The sequence below is a fragment of the Gracilinanus agilis genome, chromosome 3 (assembly GCF_016433145.1).
Source record: "Gracilinanus agilis isolate LMUSP501 chromosome 3, AgileGrace, whole genome shotgun sequence".
NCBI classification, from domain to species: Eukaryota; Metazoa; Chordata; class Mammalia; order Didelphimorphia; family Didelphidae; genus Gracilinanus; species Gracilinanus agilis.
This window is the reverse complement of record NC_058132.1, coordinates 40,126,047-40,147,576: the sequence shown is the minus strand read 5'-3', so window position 1 is coordinate 40,147,576 and position 21,530 is coordinate 40,126,047. Positions and strand designations below refer to the sequence as shown.

The window sequence follows — 21,530 nt, the reverse complement described above, 5'->3', positions numbered from 1 at the left end:
CACCTCCAGAGAGCAGTTTTTTCATTGCCTCCGGATCCAAAGGCCCATGTGGCCTCTGGGCAGCCCGAGAGTGGCCAGGTGCCAGCGACACTCAGGGAAAAGAGGATTAAAAGGCTCTTTAAGGTTTCCATGAGGTATGAGACTGTTTCTAAATTTTCCATAGAAATCCAAGAGAATGCACGATCTGGGATGCATTGATGCGTCTCGATGGCCCATGTTTGTGAAGGACCCAGCAGTACAATGCATCATTTGCCTCTATTTTCCTGGAGCTTTTGTGCCTGCAGTTTGCGAATATGTGCCCAATAATTTTTACCAAACCCAGTCATCTACTCTGGTAGCCAGGCTCTCACCGGGAGCTAGTGAATGAAATGAATACCACATTGACAATCATTGAAAGCTGTAATTTTCTTGTATTTTCCTATAAAGAGCTGTCAACAAATATAGGATCAGAAATAATTTGTATCAAGACTTTTACAGAGTTGTAAATCACGGATGCCATTTGCAGGGGAAAAAAACCGAGTGAAATAGTTCTTAATTCTGTCTTTATTCATAAATTCTGTGCTGTTTACCTGTGCTTCAGATCCCCTGCCCACATTCTGTGGATTTGACAGACTGCCTGTCCTTGATCCTGAAAGACTTGTTTATTTCTAACCTGGAGGGAGGCTGAGGAAGCCTGCAGAGGCGCAGTGCTGGGGCCGAGTCCGGGGGGCTGGAAATCACAGATTAAGGCCAGTGGCTCTGATGATGACACAAGGGGGCCTTGAAGAGGCCTTGCTTGGGCGCCTGGATCAGTGCTAGGCTGATTCAGATTTTCACCTGAGTGCCCACACAGGACTCCCAGGATGACCTTTTCAGGAAATTTTAGCAAGGAAACTCTGGGAGGGTGGAGGAACAACTTGTGTCACTTTTAGTGCCACGAGCTCTCCCCTACCCATACCCTCACCCCTATTTTCAGTCTCCCAATTCTGGGGGAGCAGAAAGAAGAGGGAGCTTCAGGGTGTCTCCATTCCAAGAACACCCAGACCAGGCCTCTTTGCCTTTTGCTAAGTCTTCAGGACCTCCTGACTGCTGCTCCAGTCATGGGCCATGAAGGCGGCTTTTCCTGCTCTCTGGCGTCCCCCCCAGGGAGGGCAGGAGGGCTGGCCTGCCCATGGGAATGTCTCTCACCCATCAGGTCGGAACAGAAGCACTCTTGGGCAAGAACGTTTCCTTTGGTTTTCAGTTGTGCCTCGGGACTCCAAGGATCTGGGATTCTGTCAGTGGGCACTGTGGACGCTGCTGACAGATGGCAGCCTCCCAGAGCCCAGGAGAGCTGCTTCTTTGGATGACGAAGATGCTTAGCCCCGACCTCGTAGCCTTTCTCTTGTCCTCTTTCCTTACCTGTGGAGTGCCCCCTTGTGTGCCTATTACCCTCCCCCCACTATAGAATAAAGCTCCCATTACTGTGGTCTTGAGACCCCAGGGAACCCCCAGAGAGGACTCTGGCACCCTTAATATTTGCAGAAAAGGCTCTGGCTATTTGGTCGCAAGTTGATGGATTTTCTGTGTGTATGATGGATTTGTTGAGATCGAAAGCTAAAGCAGGGACTGGCTGTGGAGGCTGATGTGCCTCTACTAGATTCATTTCCTGAACTTTCCCCTCTCCCTTCTTGCTGTCTTTAGGAAGAAGCCTCAAGATGCCCTTTCTCTGCTGAGATTAATTTCCGTGTGCCAGCTGGGGGCTCCTCTCCCCATTGTAGCGAGCACGTGTTCCGTTTGTGTGCCGGGCTCACACTGGCACCCCAGCACGAGGGGCTAGCAGTTCTGCCAAGGCAGTCTGAGGCCCTCATCAGCCTCTGTTGGTGGGAAGAGCCCCAGCCAAAACACAAAATTGGAAACACATTCGGGGCTGGGGAGGGTGAGCTGGGAGGGGGCCCTCCTCTCCCGTTGCCATTGCTGGCACCCAGGGAGTCACAGAACTCGGGGTGGGGGGCGCTGTTTAACATGGCCTCTTCACTCTGAAACCTCTTGGGGCCCGGAGATCCTGGCCTAATGTCAATGGAAACATCGAGTATAGGAAAAACTTTCGAAGGGAACCAGAAGAGCCCCGATACCCCTGCCCTATGAGAAAATGTTTCCTCTCCTCTCAGAGTGCAGAGTGTTTCCAGTGCTCGGATCCATTATCTTCCCAGGAGGAGGAGAAGCTTAAGTAAGGGGGCCCCTTGTGCTGCAGGGGTCGGTGGGTGGGGCGGAGAAGTTGTTGCTATAGTTACCCTTTATCATCTAGCTGTTATCCTCTTTTAATTACACCATAAAAGACCCTCTGGGAGAGGAGTATTAAAAAAAACAACCTTTAGTTTAGGTGTGAATGAATGACAATAGCAGTTCTGTTCCAGAAAAGGAGTGTTCTGGGTCCCTGATCTCCATGTCTGTGATCAGACCTCCTGTACACACTCATCTCTGTCTAGATGCTTATTTTGAGGTCTCAGGACTCTATGCCTTTCTCCTCTTTCCTTTTCCTTTAAGCCACTTACTTGGAGTCAGTTTCTTTTCATTTTTTTTTTTTAAAATAAACTAATGTGAAAGATAGTATACCTTTTTTTTTCTTATTTTAAACCCCCAACCTCTGTGCATTGACTCATAGGTGGAAGAGTGGTAAGGGTGGGCAATGGGGGTCAAGTGACTTGCCCAGGGTCACACAGCTGGGAAGCGTCCGAGGCTGGATTTGAACCCAGGACCTCCCGCCTCTAGGCCCGGCTCTCAATCCACTGAGCTACCCAGCTGCCCCCTCTTTCCTTTTTAAAAAAATTTAAACCTTTACCTTCCTTCTTAGAATCAGCACTCAGAATTGGTTCCAAGACAGAAGAATGGCAAAGGCCAGGCAGTGGGGTGTAAGTGATTTACCCAGGGTCATACAGCTAAGAAGTGTCTGAGGTCAGATTTTGAACCCCGGACCTCCCATCTCCAGGTCTGGTACTCTATCCACTGAGGAACCTAGCAGCCCCCTTGGAGTGATTTTCTAAGCTAATTTAATGGTCAAGGAAACCTGTTCAGTCTACTCCTGCAGGGAGATGTTTAGACTTCTCTGATACCTCCTTTTCTAAGTATGGCACACCCTGGGCAATAGTGACTGTCCTGGGAGCTATTGTCTTAGCCTTTAGCAGGAATGGGAACAGGGGACACTTTATCCTGCTTATTGCTTGATTATAAGCCTTTTGGACCTGATTTTCCTGAAAAGTAATTCCATTTCCAAATAATAATTCAGCAAGATAACATTTCACATAATTTGGACATATCTTCTTCCTTCTCAAGATATGATTGGGAAAAGAAATTGAGGTCCTCAGACCCACTTTGGAAAGGATCCTTGTTTATCTTGAATGAGTCCTGGAAGATCCTGGGCAAGTGGGATGTATATGGTAATGCATCCAGAGATAGGCTTTTGGCTGCCATTTAGGTGGGTGGCTCTGTGCTCCTGATACGTTGGCTGTGACCTAAAGTGCTGGCAGCTTTTCCCAATTTGAATTATAAGAAATCTGGTAGGTGGCTTAAACAGATGTATTCACAGTACTGACAGTGGGATGGCAGGATGTGCTTAGCATCCACTTACATCTGCAGGGAATTGTGAATGTGAATCTTGTCTGTTTAACCGGGTGGTCTTTGGTTGGGCCTCAGAGCCCCTATTGGTCTCCTAGAAAGAATATTCTTGGGTGGGATGAGAGAGAGAGAGAGAGAGAGAGAGAGAGAGAGAGAGAGAGAGAGACTACAATTAAAGAGTTTTATCAGCCTTAGGCAGGAGTCCTGGTGAGTCTTCCTCCTAAATGACATGATGAGAGTGATTGTTGACTATCCCTTGAGGCAAGTTTGTCTATTTCAGAAAATGAGTTCCCAGGATTCAGTTATTTTCTACCTTTTACAATCTTCTGTCTACAAACATGTCTATCAGAGAAGACCTTCCTTCCGTCCTGCCTTTCCTGTCAAGCTCCTTTGCCCGAAAAGGGTTGGTGGTGTTGATTGTATTCTGGGTCATCGGATTCCTAGAACTACTTTGATGACCCAATAGAACCCACAGGTTATAAGGTTAATTTTCTTCTGGAAAGGAATAATGGTAGCGAAGCCTGTTTATCAGGTTTAATGGGCCATTGATTGTCTCAGTTGACAGTAGGTTAGAAATGGAGACAAAGGGTATAGTGTTGTATATGCATGTCCCCCTGGGAGTGGTGATAAGAAATTTGTTTTTATTTTACCAGCTAAAAACTTGTACATGAGCTGGGTAATAAAGATGGCATCTGTGGGCCTATACAGTAACTTGCCCATTGATTTGTGATGGTCTGAACTTTTCTCTACCCACTAACTCTCACATGCCACATCTCAGGATATGATCCAGGAACCAATCATAGTTCCTTAATTTGCCTGGGCCACCCTTGGGGCAGTGCCTATGGAATCATTGTTTCCTGTCTCGTTAGTTCATTAGTTCTCTAACTTCCTTTTCCTGAGTCTTGTTTATACCTGAATTTACTCAGTGGTATTTGACCTCCAGGTCACTCAGAAATGACATAAAAAAAAGCGACACTGGAGAGAGAGAAATTCACTTCCAACAACACAAATATCCAGAATATAGGCAACAAGCAAGTGGGTCCTGAGACCCTTATGGGAAGGAGGCAAATTTGACTTCACAGCTATCCTGGAGACTTGCCTAGATGAAATCTCTGACTGGGTGACGGTTCTGGAAAGGTATATTGTTCACTCATTCAGTTGTGTCAGACTTTTCATGACCCCATGAATCAAAGCACACCAGGCCTTCCATCCTCCACTATCTTCTGAAATCTGTCCAAGTTTTATTTGTCCCTTCTATGACACCAACCATCTGCCATGTCCTTCTCTTTTTGCCTTCATTCTTTCTCCTCATCAGAGTCTTTTCCAGTGAGCCCTGTCTTGTCATTATGTGGCCCAAGTATTTAAACTTTAGTGTCAGTATTTGACCTTCCATTGAATAGTCTGATTCCTTAAGTATCAAGTGATTTGATCTTTCTGTCAAGAGACTCTCAGAAGTCTTCAGCACTACAATTCCAAAGTGTTGATTCTGTTGCTCTTGGCTTTCCTTATTCCAAAGAAATATGGTAGAGAAAAGGAGAGGGAATTTATAGCCCTGAATAGTATGAAAGTATGCTGTGAGTAAGGACTTTAGGAGACAGAGGGAGAAGCCTGATGAAGTATTTGGTTGCAGGTCAACAGAGAGAAAAACAAATCATTTTGACTTTGAAGTACACTACAATCTACTTGGACAGAAAAAGGAAATAGCTGAGGTGTATGGGAAAAGATCACAATCCTGGCAGAAAGCATATTATAATATTGATGGAAGACCTTAGTTCCTAGACAGCTGCTGGAGCTCCAAGCCAAAAGCAGAGTAGCTAAGAACTTTTTGACTTGCCTTAGTAATCATTTTATCCTTCAAAAGATGGAAGATACCCATAAGGGGAAATTTATTCTGGATCTAATTCTTACTAACAGTGAGGAACTGGTTTCTGGGAACTTTGGTTCCCCAAAGCTTGAGTTTTGAGAAGGTCAATTCCTTGAGTTAATGATAGACAAGAGGGCATCCAAGCCTAGTCTACATGCATATATCCTAGATTTTGGAACAGGCCATTTCAGAAGGGTTAGAGGAAAGATCAGTTGGATATCATGAACTAATAAAATGCTGCTGGAATGGAAGATGCTTTAGAAGGATCAGATTATCAAGAATGAAATTCTGAAGATGAAAAAAGAAGCAGTTACAACGAGGATGAACAGTGGGATTTCTACGAGGAGACAAATGTGAATGCATTAGAGAGCCTAAATGACCTCGATTTGGAAGCAAGGGCATGTAACAGGAAGAATATAGAAGGTATCCCAGTTTGATAAAGATAGTGTCAGGAAGGCCCAGCCCAAGAATGAGCTGAGGATGGCAAGAAACGTAAAAGTAAACCAAAAGGGCTGGGCCTTCTTGGGGAGAGAAGAAAAGGATCAATGAAAGGATGGGACCCTCAAGTAGAGGTGGATGAAATGATGGTAACTGGTGACCAAGAAGGTAGAGCTCAGCTTCTCAATTCTAATTTTGCTTCCATTTTCTCTGCCATTGAAAATACAGAACAAAAATGACTCAGCTACATTTGTACCCAAGAGAGTTAAGAAGCTGGTAAGAGATGAATTGAAGACTCCTGACCCAGGTGGAACTACATCTTTGGCTACCAGAAGAGCTGTCAGATGTGACATCCGAGCCTGTCACTGATTTTGGAAAGATCATGGAAATTGAGAGAGATGTCATAAGACTGATAAAGGGCAAGCAATGTCCCAGTATTTAAAAAGAAGGAATGGAAGGGAGCAGAGTATAAACTGTGGGTATTTGACTTCGATTCCTAGGAAATATTCTAGGAGGACTCATTACGGAGAGGCCTGGAAAACTCCTAGAAAGGGAATTCTGTGATTCTTACTTGGAGCATTTTCTATAGACCTTTTATAAGATCCCTTCTAGCTTCATTGGGTTTTTGTTTTTGTTTTTAGTTTTTGCTTTAGTTTTCTCTATTTCACCCCTAGAGAAATTTTCCTGACTGTTCCTGTGAAGGAGGACTGGCTAACATCAACTGGGGGACACCAGGCAGGATGGGATCCATCCATGGGTCCTCCTGGGGCCAGACAGAACAACACAGATGTCTTATGATGGTAAAACACCAGATACCAGGAACTAGCTCGAGACGTCTGGCTCCCATCGTGTATGGTTCGGTAGATGTCACTGGCCTGAGCACAGTGCCTGTCTCTCTTTAGCCCCCCAGCTGATGGGCCGGGGTCTTGCCTCTTGGATTCTAGGGCATGGAGTCATTTCACAAAGCCTCCCTGCAGAGATGCTTAGCCAGGGAGCAGCCCTTGAAAACGGAACTTCTGGGGCACTCTCTGCAGTCTCTTCTGTTCCTTCATTAGAGTTTCCCTCCTGGCTGGCCAAATTCAGCCATGACGTGAAGGTTAGCTACCTTCTAATGTTCTCATTTCCCATGAAGAGGGAGGGAAAGGCTAGGGCTTGCGTAACAGCACTGACTCCTGGCCCATCCTACGCCTCGTCCTAAAACATAGCTCTTACCCACCAAAAGTCTGGCACGCTGGCTTGGAAAATGGACCATTTGTTACGCTGTTTCCAGCCAGAGGCAGGGATCCACGAGCAGCACATTTTTCACAACTTGAAAAATGCGTTTCTTAAACATGAAACTACACAATTAGCGAAGTCTCATTTCAGACCACAGGATAATCAAATATGAAACAAGTGAAATATTTCAGTCAAACATCAGTATGGGAAACTGGCTCTCATCTGGCCCAAATCCCAGAATTCCAGACTTTATAGAGGGGCCCGCTGAATACCCCAACCTAGTAATTGTCTCCAGAATAGCTCCGACCCATGCTTGTCCAGCCTTTGCTTGAAGGTATCCAGCGAGTGGGGCCCTGCCCCTCTGGGCAGCTCCTTCTGCTCTGGGATAACTCTCCTCGTGAGTAAGCCTGTCTTGGCAGGATGCGCTCCATTCATGGCTCTTTCCATGCTGCCCCCGGGGGCACCCAGAGCAGATCTTCTCTCCGTAGGGAGCCCTTCCCATCCTGTAGGAGAGCAGTCCTGCCCGTACTTCAGGCTGACCACTTCCAGTTGCTTCAAATACTCTGTGTCGTGTGCAGTGGTGACATAGAAATGTTTTATTGAATTTTGTATTCGGGTAAAGCTCCTTCCTTCCATGTCCCCTTCCCATTGAACTTTGCCTTATGACAAAGAAAAATAATTTAAGTAAAAACATCTGATTGGATTGACAGCTGACATAGCATCCTCTGCTGGTAGCCAGCCTCCTTATGGGGCTGCTGCCAGAGGGATGACTTCTTTTCTGGGATCTTTATTGGGTTTTCTCTCATTCAGAATTCAGTCTTTTTTTTTTTTTAGCGACCTTTTTCTCTCTGCTTTTTCTGGCTCTTGGTTCTCTTGTTTCTCTGTGCATCAGTTCATAAGCATCATCTCCCCAGTCTGAATCCCTTACATCTGCCATTTCTACCTACAGCAGGTCTTTTCTGATAATTCAGTGACCAACGATACTGTGCTAAAGATGACCCTCTGCAGGAAGTCTTTCCTGATTTTCTCCTCCCAGCTGTAAGTGCTTCCTCCTTCACTACCTCACAATTTAACTACTTTGTGTTTATGGGGGATTTATTCTATAGGAGGCCTTTCAAGCAGAGACTGGTCTTTTTTTCTTTTTTTCTTTGTATCCCAGGGCCTCCTCGTGGAGTGTCTGGCCCATAGGAGGTGCGCCTTGAATGCTTGTGGGTTGGACGACCCCCACAGTACTGGCCACATCCAACACTTACAGTGTTTATTCAGACCCTTCCCCTCTAGTACATGGTACCTCAATTACCCTGTTTAATATTCTTCTGTGTTTGGTTCAGATTCAGAGGAACAGAGGCAGGTAAATTCATAACCTAGAAGGAAAAAGCCAGTGCTATTTGGGGAGTCTGTTGCTAAATCTGATTTTCTAATAATCCTATGGTTGTTACACAAAGGGTAAGTTGTTTAAAAATAAAATGAAATTTCTCTGATTTTCTTAATATAGTAGTCCAAGACCCTCATTCTGTCAGTTAGGATTAAATATAGAAATGGGAACAACCAAGAAAGCTACCCACTGGGCAGTCTGCTCTCCTCCATAAATGGGGGTTCCATTAACTGCAGGTTTAGGGTTGTTGAGAAACATGACCTAGTCAACCAGCCACCGCCTTTGGAAAAATAAGCATCTATTTTTAAGCCAGTCAACATTCTGTCAACACTTTTTTTCAGATCTGTTAAGGCAGTTAAATGTTACATTCAAAAATATCTTTGGTACCAGATGTTTATCTACGTGTTAGCAGCCAAGCAAGACCACGTTTTCTTCCCATATTTCCTCAAACTACTGAAATATCCAAGGATGGTGAATCCTACAATTTTGTTGTCATCAGTTCAGTTTTAAATCTCAGATTATAAGTACAGGACCAGAAAGACTGCAATTTGCAAAATTAATTTTCTCATGGTCAAAGATGCCGGATTGTTGTCCCAAAGTGAGTTGAAATACAGGAAAGGGGGCCCTTTAAAGGAGAAACACCGAAGTCTTTTTGAAAGCCTAAAAAATGAAAGTCAGAGGATGGCTATTTGGACTGTTTATGCCATTTATTTAAAGAGGTACCTGTGAATTTCACAGGCATTGTTAGGTAGTCGAAGTAGCTGTAGATTTAGAGTCAGGGGACCTGGGTTCAAATCCTGCTTCAGCATTTATTTCCTGGTTGTATGACCACAGCAGTCACTTATTGGTGTCACAGCTTCTTAATCTGGTATATATGGTTGATAATGCTTTGTGTACCCCCCTCACAATGTTGCTGTGAGCACATCGTAAGGCACAAAATAATCTCTTCTTATGATTAGCTGGGTTTTTTGTTTTTGGTCTACTTGCAAATATTGGGGAAACTAAATAAAAAGGAAAATTTGTGATTACGGCATGCAACTTAGTGTCGGGTAGAATCGGTTCCTTTAATAAAAATAACTATGTTGGGGGCAGCTGGGTAGCTCAGTGGATTGAGAGCCAGGCCTAGAGATGGGAGGTTCAAATCTGACCTCAGACAGTTCCTAGCTGTGTGACCCTGGGCAAGTCACTTGACCCCCATTGCCTAGCCCTTACCACTCTTCTGCCTTGGAACCAATACACAGTATTGACTCCAAGATGGGAGGTGAGGATTTGAAAAAAAATTAAAAAAATAAAAAGACCTGTGTAATGATCACAATCAGGTGAGACCTTGGATAAATAGCTGAGAGAATACATGTCCCTCTTGTCATTGGAGAGGTGTGGGAGCAAGGAAGGAAGGAAAGGAGCTGTTAATATGTTTACACAATATTGCCTGCCCTCTCAGAGGTAGCTGAGATTGGTTGGTGTGGGGTAATTGCTCATTTTTCTCTTTTAATCTCTCATAGATAGCTTGGTAAGAGAGGGTATGTGTAGAGATACTCAGAATCAAATAGGATGTAAAAACAAGGCATCAATAAAAATAAGATAAATTTTGAAAAATGTAAGATTCCAATCAACATGCAACACTTCAGACATTATTTTTATAAAGTCTTGTTATCTGACAAAATAGAACCACGTGATTAAGTTTTCTACCTGCTCAGAAATCCCCACTCCACCAAAGCCACAACAGAAAGGAAAGAGCGCTAGAGATGGACTTACGCCCAATCTATAGCCTGTCTACATCAGCACGCAACGACAGGAAGTGAGCGGAGTGCTGGGAATCATAGTTTTGTTTGGGGATCATAGTTTTTAGGGTAACAGATTCAAATTACACAAACACACAAAACCAAACCATGGCAAATTTCAATTTTGCAGATAGGCAGAGAGTTAGTTCCTATTCTAGATGGATATGGGAAAGGCAGAAAGAACCTCTGGACTTTTTCAGTATTGCTAGCTCTTTAGTTGCAAAGATCTTTATAAACTTGATCAGGACAAATTCTTTGGATGCATGAATTCAAAAGAGGTCATTTGACTTTTATCTTTGGCCCTTGAAAAACAAACCCACTTAAGTAGGGAATTGCCTGAACTTGGTAGTACTGCTGCCGCACCAGCATTGTGAAGAAGAGATTGTGATATCTTCATATATCCCTAAACCTATAATATTAGGCTCTTCCTTTTTTTTCTCAAGACTCTTACTTTCTGTGCTAGTAACAACTCTTAAGATGGGAGGGCAAGGACTAGGCAAATTGGGGGGGGGGGGGGTAAGTGACTTGCCCAGGGTCACACAGCTAGGAAATGTCAATTCTTTTCCATTTTAAATGAGGGTTCTTAAAAAGGGGAAGGACCTTTATGTACAAAAATATTTGTACATAAAGCTCTTTTTTTTTTTGAGAAGGGCAAAAATTTGGGAAGTAGGGAATACTGATCAATTTCTGTGTGTTTTGTTTATACATTTAAAGAAATCATTCTGAGCACAGGCTACCCTACACTACTAGAGGGGACTATGACACATAAAGGTTCAAGAACCCATGCTTTAGGTAATCATAGAGCAGTCTTTTTCAAGTTTCCATAGTGGTCACGGTCCCATCTTATTTACCTGAAATCCCCCTGGCCTGGTGTGTAACAAATGTGTACATTTGACCCTTTGGTTACACTGGAGTCAGATCCAAAGACTCCTTTTGGGGGTGCACTCACAATATTTGCTCCTACTGGCCGCATGCTTTTTCTTCCCCAGTTATTTAATAAGCTTCCCTTTGTTTCTCCTAGGCCTTTTCTAGCCTTCGATTCTCTTTTTCCTTCAGATTTTCTTTGACTTTTATAGCTGCAGACTATTTTATATTGAGAAGCCTTCCTTCAGCCCCAGAGAGACTTGTTCTTCACAAAATGTGAGATGCATTACATGATTATGTGGTTTTTCCATCTCTCTCTAAGTATTTCTTTGAACAGGAACCCCTAGAATGAAAAGTGGGTGCATAAGCACAGTGTAGCTATGACTAGATTCCACCCTTCCCGGCCATGCTATGCCATTAGTGTAGCTTCTTCTGTCTCTGGTTCAGTCACTCCTGATCTGTACTAATGAAAGAAAATGGAAAAGGATGGATGATTTTATTTAATTAAAAGTTTTTTAATGTACTCTGAACTTAGTAATTCTCAATTAAAACAATGAATAAGCATTCAAATACAAAACAAAAATGATGATTGTCTATGAAAGTGTAAACTCATGTCATTTACAGGTTAAAATGTTGACTAAGAAGTTAAGATTAGATTGTAAGTTCCTTGAGGGCAAATGCTAAAAGGAAAATTCTTTAGGCTTTTGCCTTGACTGAGGAGGCAAAATTTGGTACAAAGAAAATTAAAAAGAGTTAATTATGTATGTCAGAGTAGCAACATGTTAACAGGGGATCAGAAAGGGTTTCAAGATGGGACCAACTTTTATTGATAACTTTTGTAATAAGATTAAGACAATTCAGTTAGGTCCACATCAGCAAAAGGGGAAGTTCCTTCTCAAGGTAGTAAGTAAGTGACAGTCTGCCAGGTACCAATGGTCAGGGAATAACTCAGCCTGTGGTTGAATAACAGGTAATAAAAGCTGCAGACAGGACACCCCTCTCCCAACCCTGATTGACACAGGCTCACAGGGCTCTGAGTCAGCGTCACTTGTACTATTGCAGCAAACCAAATGTACATTTTGGGGCTTTTACTCTGATTAACAAGGCAAAACTCTTTTATTAAAAGAACATCAAAGGGGGCAGCTGGGTAGCTCAGTGGATTGAGAGCCAGGCCTAGAGAAGGGAGATCCTGGGTTCAAATCCGGCCTCAGACACTTCCCAGCTGTGTGACCCTGGGCAAGTCACTTGACCCCCATTGCCCACCCTTACCACTCTTCCACCTATAAGTCAATACACAGAAGTTAAGGGTTTAAAATTAAAAAAAAAAAAACAAAAAACAAAAAAAACCCATCAAAGTAGCAGTATGCTGACAGGCTGATCACTGGGGATCAGCAAGGTCTCGAGGCAAGGCCAGTTTTTATAATGAAAGACAATACCAATAGGTTCACATCAGCAAAAGAGGTCAGGCTAGGTGGGCTGGATGGGACAGTTTCCATACAGGTAGCAGACTGGGACAAACCTCAGGAAATACCTAGGTACAGACTGAACAAATCTGTCTCCCAAACCTGATTGACTAGCAGGACTGGGAATAATGGGTCACTGAGCGATTATAACTTTCTTTTTCCTAACTTCCTCCCTTCCTCCCTCCATCTGTCCATCTGTCTGTCCTTCTCTCCCTTCCTTCCTCCGTTACTTTTGTGGTGGATCCATAGAGTTTAGGGTCTTTGTACAAAGTGGAGGTAGTGCTTTGGGAGTGATTTAGAAGCTTTTCCCTATGGCAGGGGTCGGCAACGTGTGGCTCTCAAGCCATATCTGGCTCTTTTGAGGGCCAGATGTGGCTCTTTCTGCAGGAGCCATAAAGGCCTTTTTTTTCAGGCACCGTTACAGGAGCCGCACTGTGAGCACTGTACGATGCTCACGAAATTACATTTTAAAAAATGTGGCATTTATGGCTCTCACAGCCAAAGAGGTTGCTGACCCCTGCCCTATGGCATGCCATTTGGATCAGAAAGGATTGTCTTCTGCTCACCCCTCTGCCATTCTCATGACATATTCTTTGACCTACTTGTAAATTCAGAGAAATAGCAGGGCCTTCTATACTAGTCTTTGAGGGGAAAATTAGTTTATTGCTTTCTCTATGGAGTTCCTACTACCTGTCTGTGCATTAATTTAACATAGGCACTATTTTTCTAGAATATTCTTCTCATGGATTATTAAGGAGCATTTTGTACCTTAGCTATAACTTGTAGAAGAATTTATAACCCCTTTTAAAAAATTCATTTTCCTTTCCCTAAAGCCTACCGTCCATCAGCCTGTCTAGCTCATTTATATAAATGAGCAAACAAAGGCACTGAATGGAGAAATAGAGCATCTGATTTCTTAAAGTAAACCTTTAATGCTTTTAAAACATTTGTGCCAGTTCCTAGTCTCACCGCACCCCCTCACTTCATTTGCCCTTGGTCTCTTCTCTCTTTCTCAGCCAAACTCCTTGCAAAAGCCATCTACACTTGCTGTTTCCACTTTCTTTCCATCTCCTTCTTACCCTTTGCATTCTGGCTTTTGACCTCATCACTTGATTGGCAATGTTCTCTTTCAACTTACCATTGGCCTCTTCATTGCCAAATGCAATGGTCTTTCCTGAGTTCTGAGTTGTCCTTTTTGACCTGTCTGCTACATTTTGACACTATTGGCTACTTTATACCTCAGAGAGAGAGAGAGAGAGAGAAAGAGAGAGAGAGAGAGAGAGAGTCTGTCTGTCTATCTGTCTATCTCTGTGTGTCTCCTGATTCTCTCTTGAGTTTCCTATTACCTGCCTAGTTGCTCCTTCTTGGCCTCCTTTGCTTGCCCAATGTCCATCTCATCCTCCCTAACTGCAAAAAAACTCAAGGTTCTGTGTGAGGCCTTCTTCTCTTTTCCCCTCTCCAGCCTTTCTCACTGATCTCACCAGCTTTCCATGGATTGAGGCATCATTTCTGTGTAGTTGACTCCCAGACTAACATATCCAGCTCTAAGCCCTCCCACATCACCAGTGGGCCATTAAATTTCTCATTCTCTATCCCAGAGACATCTCAGGCTCCACGTACACAAAATGTCTCATCGTCTACCCTCAGACCCTCATCTCTTCTAAACTTCTTTTCCTCCTTTAGGACAGAACTATCCTTCCAGCAATCCAGGTTCAGAACCTCACCGTTACCCCCCATTCCTCATTTTCCCTTACCCAGCAAAACCAGGCATTTGCCAGGAACATGCCAACATTTGATGTTGCTTGTTCTACCTTCATCACATGCAACCTTGTAGTGGAAGATCCTTAGCTCTCCCCCTTTCAGAACCCCCTTATGCTCTAAGGACTGGCTTTGCAAGGCTGACACACCAAGAAACTTTCTACAAATGGGATGTTCTGCTGGAACTCCAGTAGTTCCACTTCATAGGGCCCTTTCTCTGAATGTGTAGAGCATTCTTGTATTTGCATTTAACCATTTTGTATGAGCTTATAATCACTTTACAAATCCTTGCTTCCTTCATCCCAACATAAGCTCATTTCAAGTTGGGATTGTTTTACTCTCTGTAGTTGAGTCAAGGCAACTGATCTCTATTAAGTGCTCCTCTTATGTGGTGTATCCCGATTATCTGCTTCTGTACCTGGCACAGTCCATTCTACTGACAGTCGTGTGTCAATAGACAGGCTCCTTTTGGGGCTGTTTTCTTGGAGATCCAGCTGATGTGTAAAGGTGACTCTGGGTTAGCTGAAGACAAGCTCTGGATGGTGCTGCCATCTTGAAAAGGCTCCCAAGATGGTCCTGGGCCCCTTTGTGTATGTTCTGAACACCAACCCAACTTAAGAGAGACCCATCACCTGCCCTTCAGGAATGAACTATCCAAAGGCCAAATTGATAGACGTTCTCAGTCATCCTCAAGACCGTGCCCTATTCGCCTTTCTATCTGGCAACAGTCTCTTTGGTTCTACAGGCTTTGTCCCATGACAGAAGAGACGCCTATAAGGTGTGGCTTCAAGTAATATTGTACATTTTTGCATTTCTTCAAAGATTTTGGGAAATACCCATATTCTTGGAGAAGAAAAGAGATATCCTCAGGCTTTTTGCTGGTAAGGCAAGATCAGAGGACTTAAAGGGGGAAGGAAACTTCAGGATCACACAGTCCAACTCATAAGCTTTATAGATGAGAAAATTGAGACCAGGAAGACCTTAAAAACCAAGAAGATTAAGTGCCTTTTCCCCAGGTGCACAACAGAGCCAGAATCAACCAGTTCTTCTCACAGCAGATTCTCTCCACTCTGTCAGAAAGACCTGGTTTAGGTTTATAAACATAAAGAGCAGATAGAATGATCCAAGCGAAGTAAATCTTATTTCTGATCTGAGAGACATCCAAGATGGTGCAATGGATAGAGTCCATAATCATCGAGTTCAAATCCGACCTCAGATACTGTGTGACCATTAAAAGTCACTTAACCTGTTTACCTCAGTTTCCTCATCTGTAAAATGGAGATAATAATAGCATCTCTCTTCTAGGGTTATTGTGAGAATCAAATGAGTTAAAATTGTATAATAAAATTTGTATAGCAAAAGGGTCTGGCACTGAGTAGGTACTATATAAACGCTTATTCCCTTCCTTTGCCAAGGAGGAAAAAGGAAGAGGAAGACACCTGCTCCTGATGTTGCCAAATGATCCTCCAGACCTTGGTTATTGAGGCAGAGTAAAGCCCTGCCATGCCCCCCCGAGACATTTAAAGACACGGAGTTCTAGGGTGCCATCGTGCTCAGAGATTTGGGGAGGAGAGGTCTGTGTGCTCTCCAGACCGGCTGAATGTCTCAAGGAACAATGGTTTGATGCATCCACCACGATGCGCCACATTTGAACCTTTTCCCTACAGCCTCAGTGGCTCCTTTCCCAATTCCCTGCTCCAGACCTTGCAGCTCTGCTCGTCAGAGGCGATGGGGCTTGGTAGGAACTGGCTCCAGGACAGGCAGTCCCATTCTCTTTGGCTGTTGTGTGAATTAACTGTGAATCTCTTTTCCTCTCTGCAGGCGTCACCATGAAGCTGATGGACGAAGTGGCTGGGATTGTGGCTGCTCGCCACTGTAAGACCAACATCGTCACAGCTTCGGTGGATGCCATTAACTTTCACAACAAGATCAGAAAAGGTAATGGAACTGTTTAGGGGAAGAGAAGGTTGTGGTGCTGGGATGGCCTCTTCCCTTTAGGACTGCCTTCCTTTGATTTGCTTTTTAAGCCATGGGGTGCCACTCTCCCATCTCCTTTAACAACAAGAGTCCAGAGGCCAGACTGCTGTTAATTATTGGTCTTTCGCTCCCTGGTGACAATGTGCTTTGTCCTGCTGAAACCCAGGGCCAGCGCACTGATTAGCTTCAGTGTTATCTGTATGGCTTGGGCCAGGGAGGGCATTTTTAGAGAGCTGATTTCAGTCAGGAAGACCCCGGTTCAAATCTTTCCTTTGGCACATATGATCTGTGTGACCTGGGCAAGTGTCTTAGCTTCTCTGTGCCTGAAGGCACTCTTAAGGCTGTCAGTTATAGGCACAGAGCCTTGTTGAAGGGAGTTTCTGCCCCGAGAGTCCTCTGGGGTCTGGGAGACGTGCTGGGCCTGTGATGTTGGTATAGAGGACTCGTGGCCGAGCAAACTCCTTGTGTCAGTGCAGCGGGCACCACCGTGGCCCCGTGGGGTCTTGGGGAGTTGGCTGCAGTGAGAGTATGCTGAGTGACTTTCCCCGGGCCGTGCAGCCGGCTCTTCTGGCCCATATTTAGCATTCTCTCCATTGCCCCACAGCTGCCTTGAGAGTTCTGTATGCCGATGTCTAAACAGCCACCCAAAAAATCACCTTGCCACAGGGACTACTACCAATTCCTTATCTTCTTTTAGCCATCAGTGAGCTCAGACCGTTTCCAGTGACACATCCATTTAGAGAAAAGATATCTCTAATTTAGGGGATGACTGAATCAGTACCTATGCATCAAGACAAGCCGTGTTCTTTAGGTGCCCCGGAAATAACGCCGGGGCCAGTTTCTCTGCCCTTTGGTTGTTTTTCCCCTGATGAAAATGCAAACTGAGCCTTGACAAGTCGACCAGCCACTGAGAAATCCTACTTGGATACAGATGCCAGAATCTTGAGCTGGCCCTCTGCAGTTTATTTCATGCATAATTCAGCTCCGGCTTGTCATCCATTATTGCTGAGCTGACAATCTGAAGCAATTTTCTCGTCTTGACATGTGGTGATTTATCCTTGTGCCGCCTCCTGAGCTCAGGCCCTCCTTCCCTAAAAGGAACAGTTCATTGCAGAAGCAGGACATAAGTATTGAGTGAGTTTGATATTGATTTCGTGGATGGAGAGATTAAAATCTAGATCATTCCAAGGTGCTTTCAGATCGGACAAGGTCCTTGCTGTGGGGAGGGATAAATGGAAGGAAGTGGAGGCCTGGCTTGAATTATTTTACTTTCCTGCTGGAGGCTCGAATAAATGGAGTCTTGCTATGAGCCTCAGAAAGCACCATTGCTCACGAGATCAATATGTAGCCATCACCCACATAGCCACTACCCGAGCTTGCTGGACACTCTCCTCTCTCCTGGTCACTTAGGATCCAGACAGAAGCCCCTCTGCCCCATGATGTATTGTCTCCAGTGGCTGCCCCTTTCTCTTGCCCCTTATAAGACATCCTGACTTCTGAAATGTAGACTTGTGTTTCTCCCCATCTACTAACACGCAGGGTGGTTTGTTGTCTCCTTGAAAACAGGACGGTGCCAAACTTTGGGTTGCCAGATTTGGGTCACTTCCTGTTGCATAGCAAAGACTTAACAATTGTTGCTGCTTGAGGGATTCCTAGGAATAGTTCTGGAGATCTCTGGACAGTGGCTTAAAGTGACTTATGTTTGAAATTCTGAAAGAGCCCCATTCTGGCCATGGGGAGGGAGTGCCTTTCAGAGCTTGAAGTTCCAGCTCCTTGCGAGTTGCCCATAGGCAGTCATTCTCCTTGGGTGGGCAGACTTCTGAAAAAAAGCCTCTCCTCACCAAGACAGTCAATTCTTGGACATTAAATGCAGTCACAGTTTGTTGTTCTGCTCCATTGTGGAAAGTTTTCTAACTTATTAAATCTTGGTTGACTGAGGGCCTTCTAACCACCGAAAGGGGAGGATACTCACTGCATTTCAATGGACATTTTGGACAGAAGAGTAAAAGTTTGAGAGCTCTGTATCCTGAATTCCCCATTTAACCATCAGTTCTCCAGATAGTGCCTCAAAATGGAAGCCATGTTGTACTGCCTCTTACATAAGGCAGTTGACACTGGATTGAGCCCCAGGTCACTTTCATCACCTTGTTTCGAGTCATCATCAAGACCATTAAATCCTCAGTCTAATGTGGTCTAGGAGTGCCCCAAGACACTTCCTGATCTTGGTTGGGAAAGTCATTTCACTACTTTTCTGTTTTTAATTTTTAATTTTAATTTTTTCCAGATTACACATCAATATAATTTTTCATATTTGTTTCCTGACAGTTTGCAATCTGTGCTCTCTCCCTCCTTCCCCTTTCCTCTTCCCCAAGAAGGCAGGTAATGTGATAAAGGTTGTATTGCATCACCATAATATTTCCATGTCCATCATGTTGTGAAACAAGGTACATATTGCTTACACTAGAGAAAAATTGATGGAAGAAGTCAAGTGAAGAATGGTATGCTTCAATTGGCATTCAGTCTCCATCTGTTCTTTCTGTGGCAGTGTAGCCTTTTCCATCATGAGTTCCTTGGAGCTGTCCTGGATCCTGGCCTTGATGATAATGCTTAAGTCATTCACACTGGATCATCATACACTCTTGTTGTTATTGTGTACAACATTCTGTTGGTTCTTCTCACTTGGCTTTGTATCACTTCATATAAGCCTTTCCATGTTTTTTTGTGACTTATCTTGTTTACATTTCTTATGACACAGCAGTATTCCATTACAAGTATATACCACAGCTTGTTCATCCATTCCCTAGTTGATGGACATTCCTTCAGTTTCCAGTTCTTTGTCACCATAGAAAGAGCTGCTAGAAATACATTTGTACAGATAGGTTCCTTTTCCCCTATCTTTAATTGGGATACAGACCAAGTAGTGGTATTGCTGGGTCAAAGGATGGCCTTTAGGTTATGATTTCAGATTATTTTGGAATGGTTGTATTTGTCCACCAACAGTGTATGAGTGTCCCCATTTTTCCGTATCTCCTCCAACATTTTTATTTTCATTTTTTGTCAGGTTAGTCAGTCTGGTGGGTGTGAAGTGATACCTCAGAGTTATTTTAATTTGCATTTCTCTAATCAATAGTAATTTGGAGCAGTTTTTCATATGACTAAAGATAGTTTTAATTTCTTCTTTGTTGAATTGCCTGTTCCTATCCTTTGACCATTTGTCATTTGGAGAATGCTTTGTATTCTTATAAACTTGACTCAGTTCTCTACATATTTGAGCGTTTCACTGCTTTCTTTGCTAACTCCCTTCCTCTGAAGGGGATGGAGGCTAGTAACATCTGTATGACCTATCCCTCAGACTAGGAGGATCAAATAAGATAATGAAGGCCAAATACTTTATGAAGGACCATATTAATGTTAATTGGTCCCAAGTCCCCACCCATCTCGATTTCCACTGCTTAATTAAAGAACCATCATTGTGATGTTTTTGCCTGGATAAGTGACCTTTATGGTAGCTACATTTTGTGTGCTCTTTTACATCCCAAGTTAAAAGTACACTTAAAACCCCCAAACCACTTTTTTGTATGACTTGCTCTTTGGATGATCAATACTTCTTCAACCACACTTTGAGAACCACAAATCAAGAAAACCTTCCAGAGACCCAAGTTTCTAAACTTCATCCTGACTAATGGACACATTTTATAGCAAAGAGAAAAAGAATTTCCCTCAAAAAGCTCCAAAGTCATCCTTTTTTTGAAATAAGGAAGCCAGGCCAAGGAAGGCTGACAGCTTAAGAGCCTTAATTAGTCATATGATTAGTGTTCATGTTAAAAGGAAAGTTCAAAGGCATTTGATGGTTGGGTCAAATTTACAAAAGGATAATTAGGAATGGTTCATTTTGGAATGGAAAATCTGAATTCCAGTCTTCTCCAGGAAACATTCTCCAGTGTGATTAATTTCACATTCCAGATGAGAACAGACCATCCAGAAGGAATCTACTTTTCACAAATGCATTAGCATGGTCAAAGTGAAAAAGGAATAATTCTTGCTCCTGCAAGTGATCTTCATCTTTCAGAACCCATCATCACCTAACTAGCATGGCAATCCTTCTAAGGGATGGATGTGTCTGGGCAGACCTGGTTCGGTTGCCTAATTAGCCAAAGTAGGCTGTCATCCACAGACTACTCAATTACAAGTCTAAAAGGAAAGGTAGACAGAGTCCCAGGCCCGTAACCAAGCCTCTTTCCCAGACTCCAGTATCTGTGGCAACAGCCCAGTGCTCCCATGTCTGCCTAGTTTCATTTCAGAGTCAGTATTCGTCCTGTTACTTTGGAGTCGTGCTTTTAGGCCAGTGACTACCTTGAGGAGAAGCATTATGTTTATTGCTCTTTTCTTAGGTGCGTTCTTTCTTTCTTTCTTTCTTTCTTTCTTTCTTTCTTTCTTTCTTTCTTTCTTTCTTTCTCTCTTTCTCTCTCTCTCTCTCTCTCTCTCTCTCTCTCTCTCTCTCTCTTCCTTCCTTCCTTCCTTCCTTCCTTTTTTTTTTAAAGTAAGAAAAACATTAAGCATCATATTAAACTATGATCATTGTTCCATAACATGGATTATTTCTATGGAATGTTCACGTAGGTCTTGTCTCCAAGGTCACAACTTATTTGGTATCTTCTGGAGAAATGTCCTCATGGGAGGAAATTGGTTTTCCTTATATTTTTCCCATCTGAACGATTACAGGGTTCATCCTTCTTGATCTTGCAGCCTTTGGCAGTGCCAATCACTACTTTGTCTGGGATATGTACACTCTGCTCCCTTGGTGTTTGTGAGACTGCTCATCTTTTCTGTTCTCCTGTCTGACTGTTCTTTTTTATTTTCCTTTGCTGGTTCTTCATCCAGGTCATACCTAATAACTGTGGGTGCCCTTCAAAACTTATTTCTCAGCCCTTTCCCCCCTCTATGCGCTCTCAATTGTTGATTTCATCTGGGTTCAGTTATTATCTATATTCAAATGATGCCAGGTCTCTTTATATCTAGCCCATGTCTCTTTCCTGAACTCCGGTCCTATATCATTAGCTCCCTTTTGGAATCTTCACCTCAATATGAATCAAAAGACAAACCAGAAAACCACCTCTTTATTTTCCTCCAAAACTTCCTACATCTCAATTTTGGGGGGGTGGTTATTTTATTTTATTTTATTTTTCCATGGTTCCATGATTCTTGTTTCCCTCTCCTCTTCC

The 21,530-nt window shown here is 43.5% G+C and overlaps 1 protein-coding gene across 1 annotated transcript in view; it reads left to right on the top strand.

The window, feature by feature from the left end:
* The window catches only part of ACOT7 (acyl-CoA thioesterase 7), a 128,940-nt gene that overhangs the window by 57,129 nt on the left and 50,281 nt on the right, over nucleotides 1–21,530 (top strand). Inside the window, exon 7 of the mRNA XM_044668660.1 lies at nucleotides 16,153–16,269. Coding sequence (XP_044524595.1) covers nucleotides 16,153–16,269 — 117 coding nt within the window. The remainder of the gene's footprint in view (nucleotides 1–16,152; nucleotides 16,270–21,530) is intronic.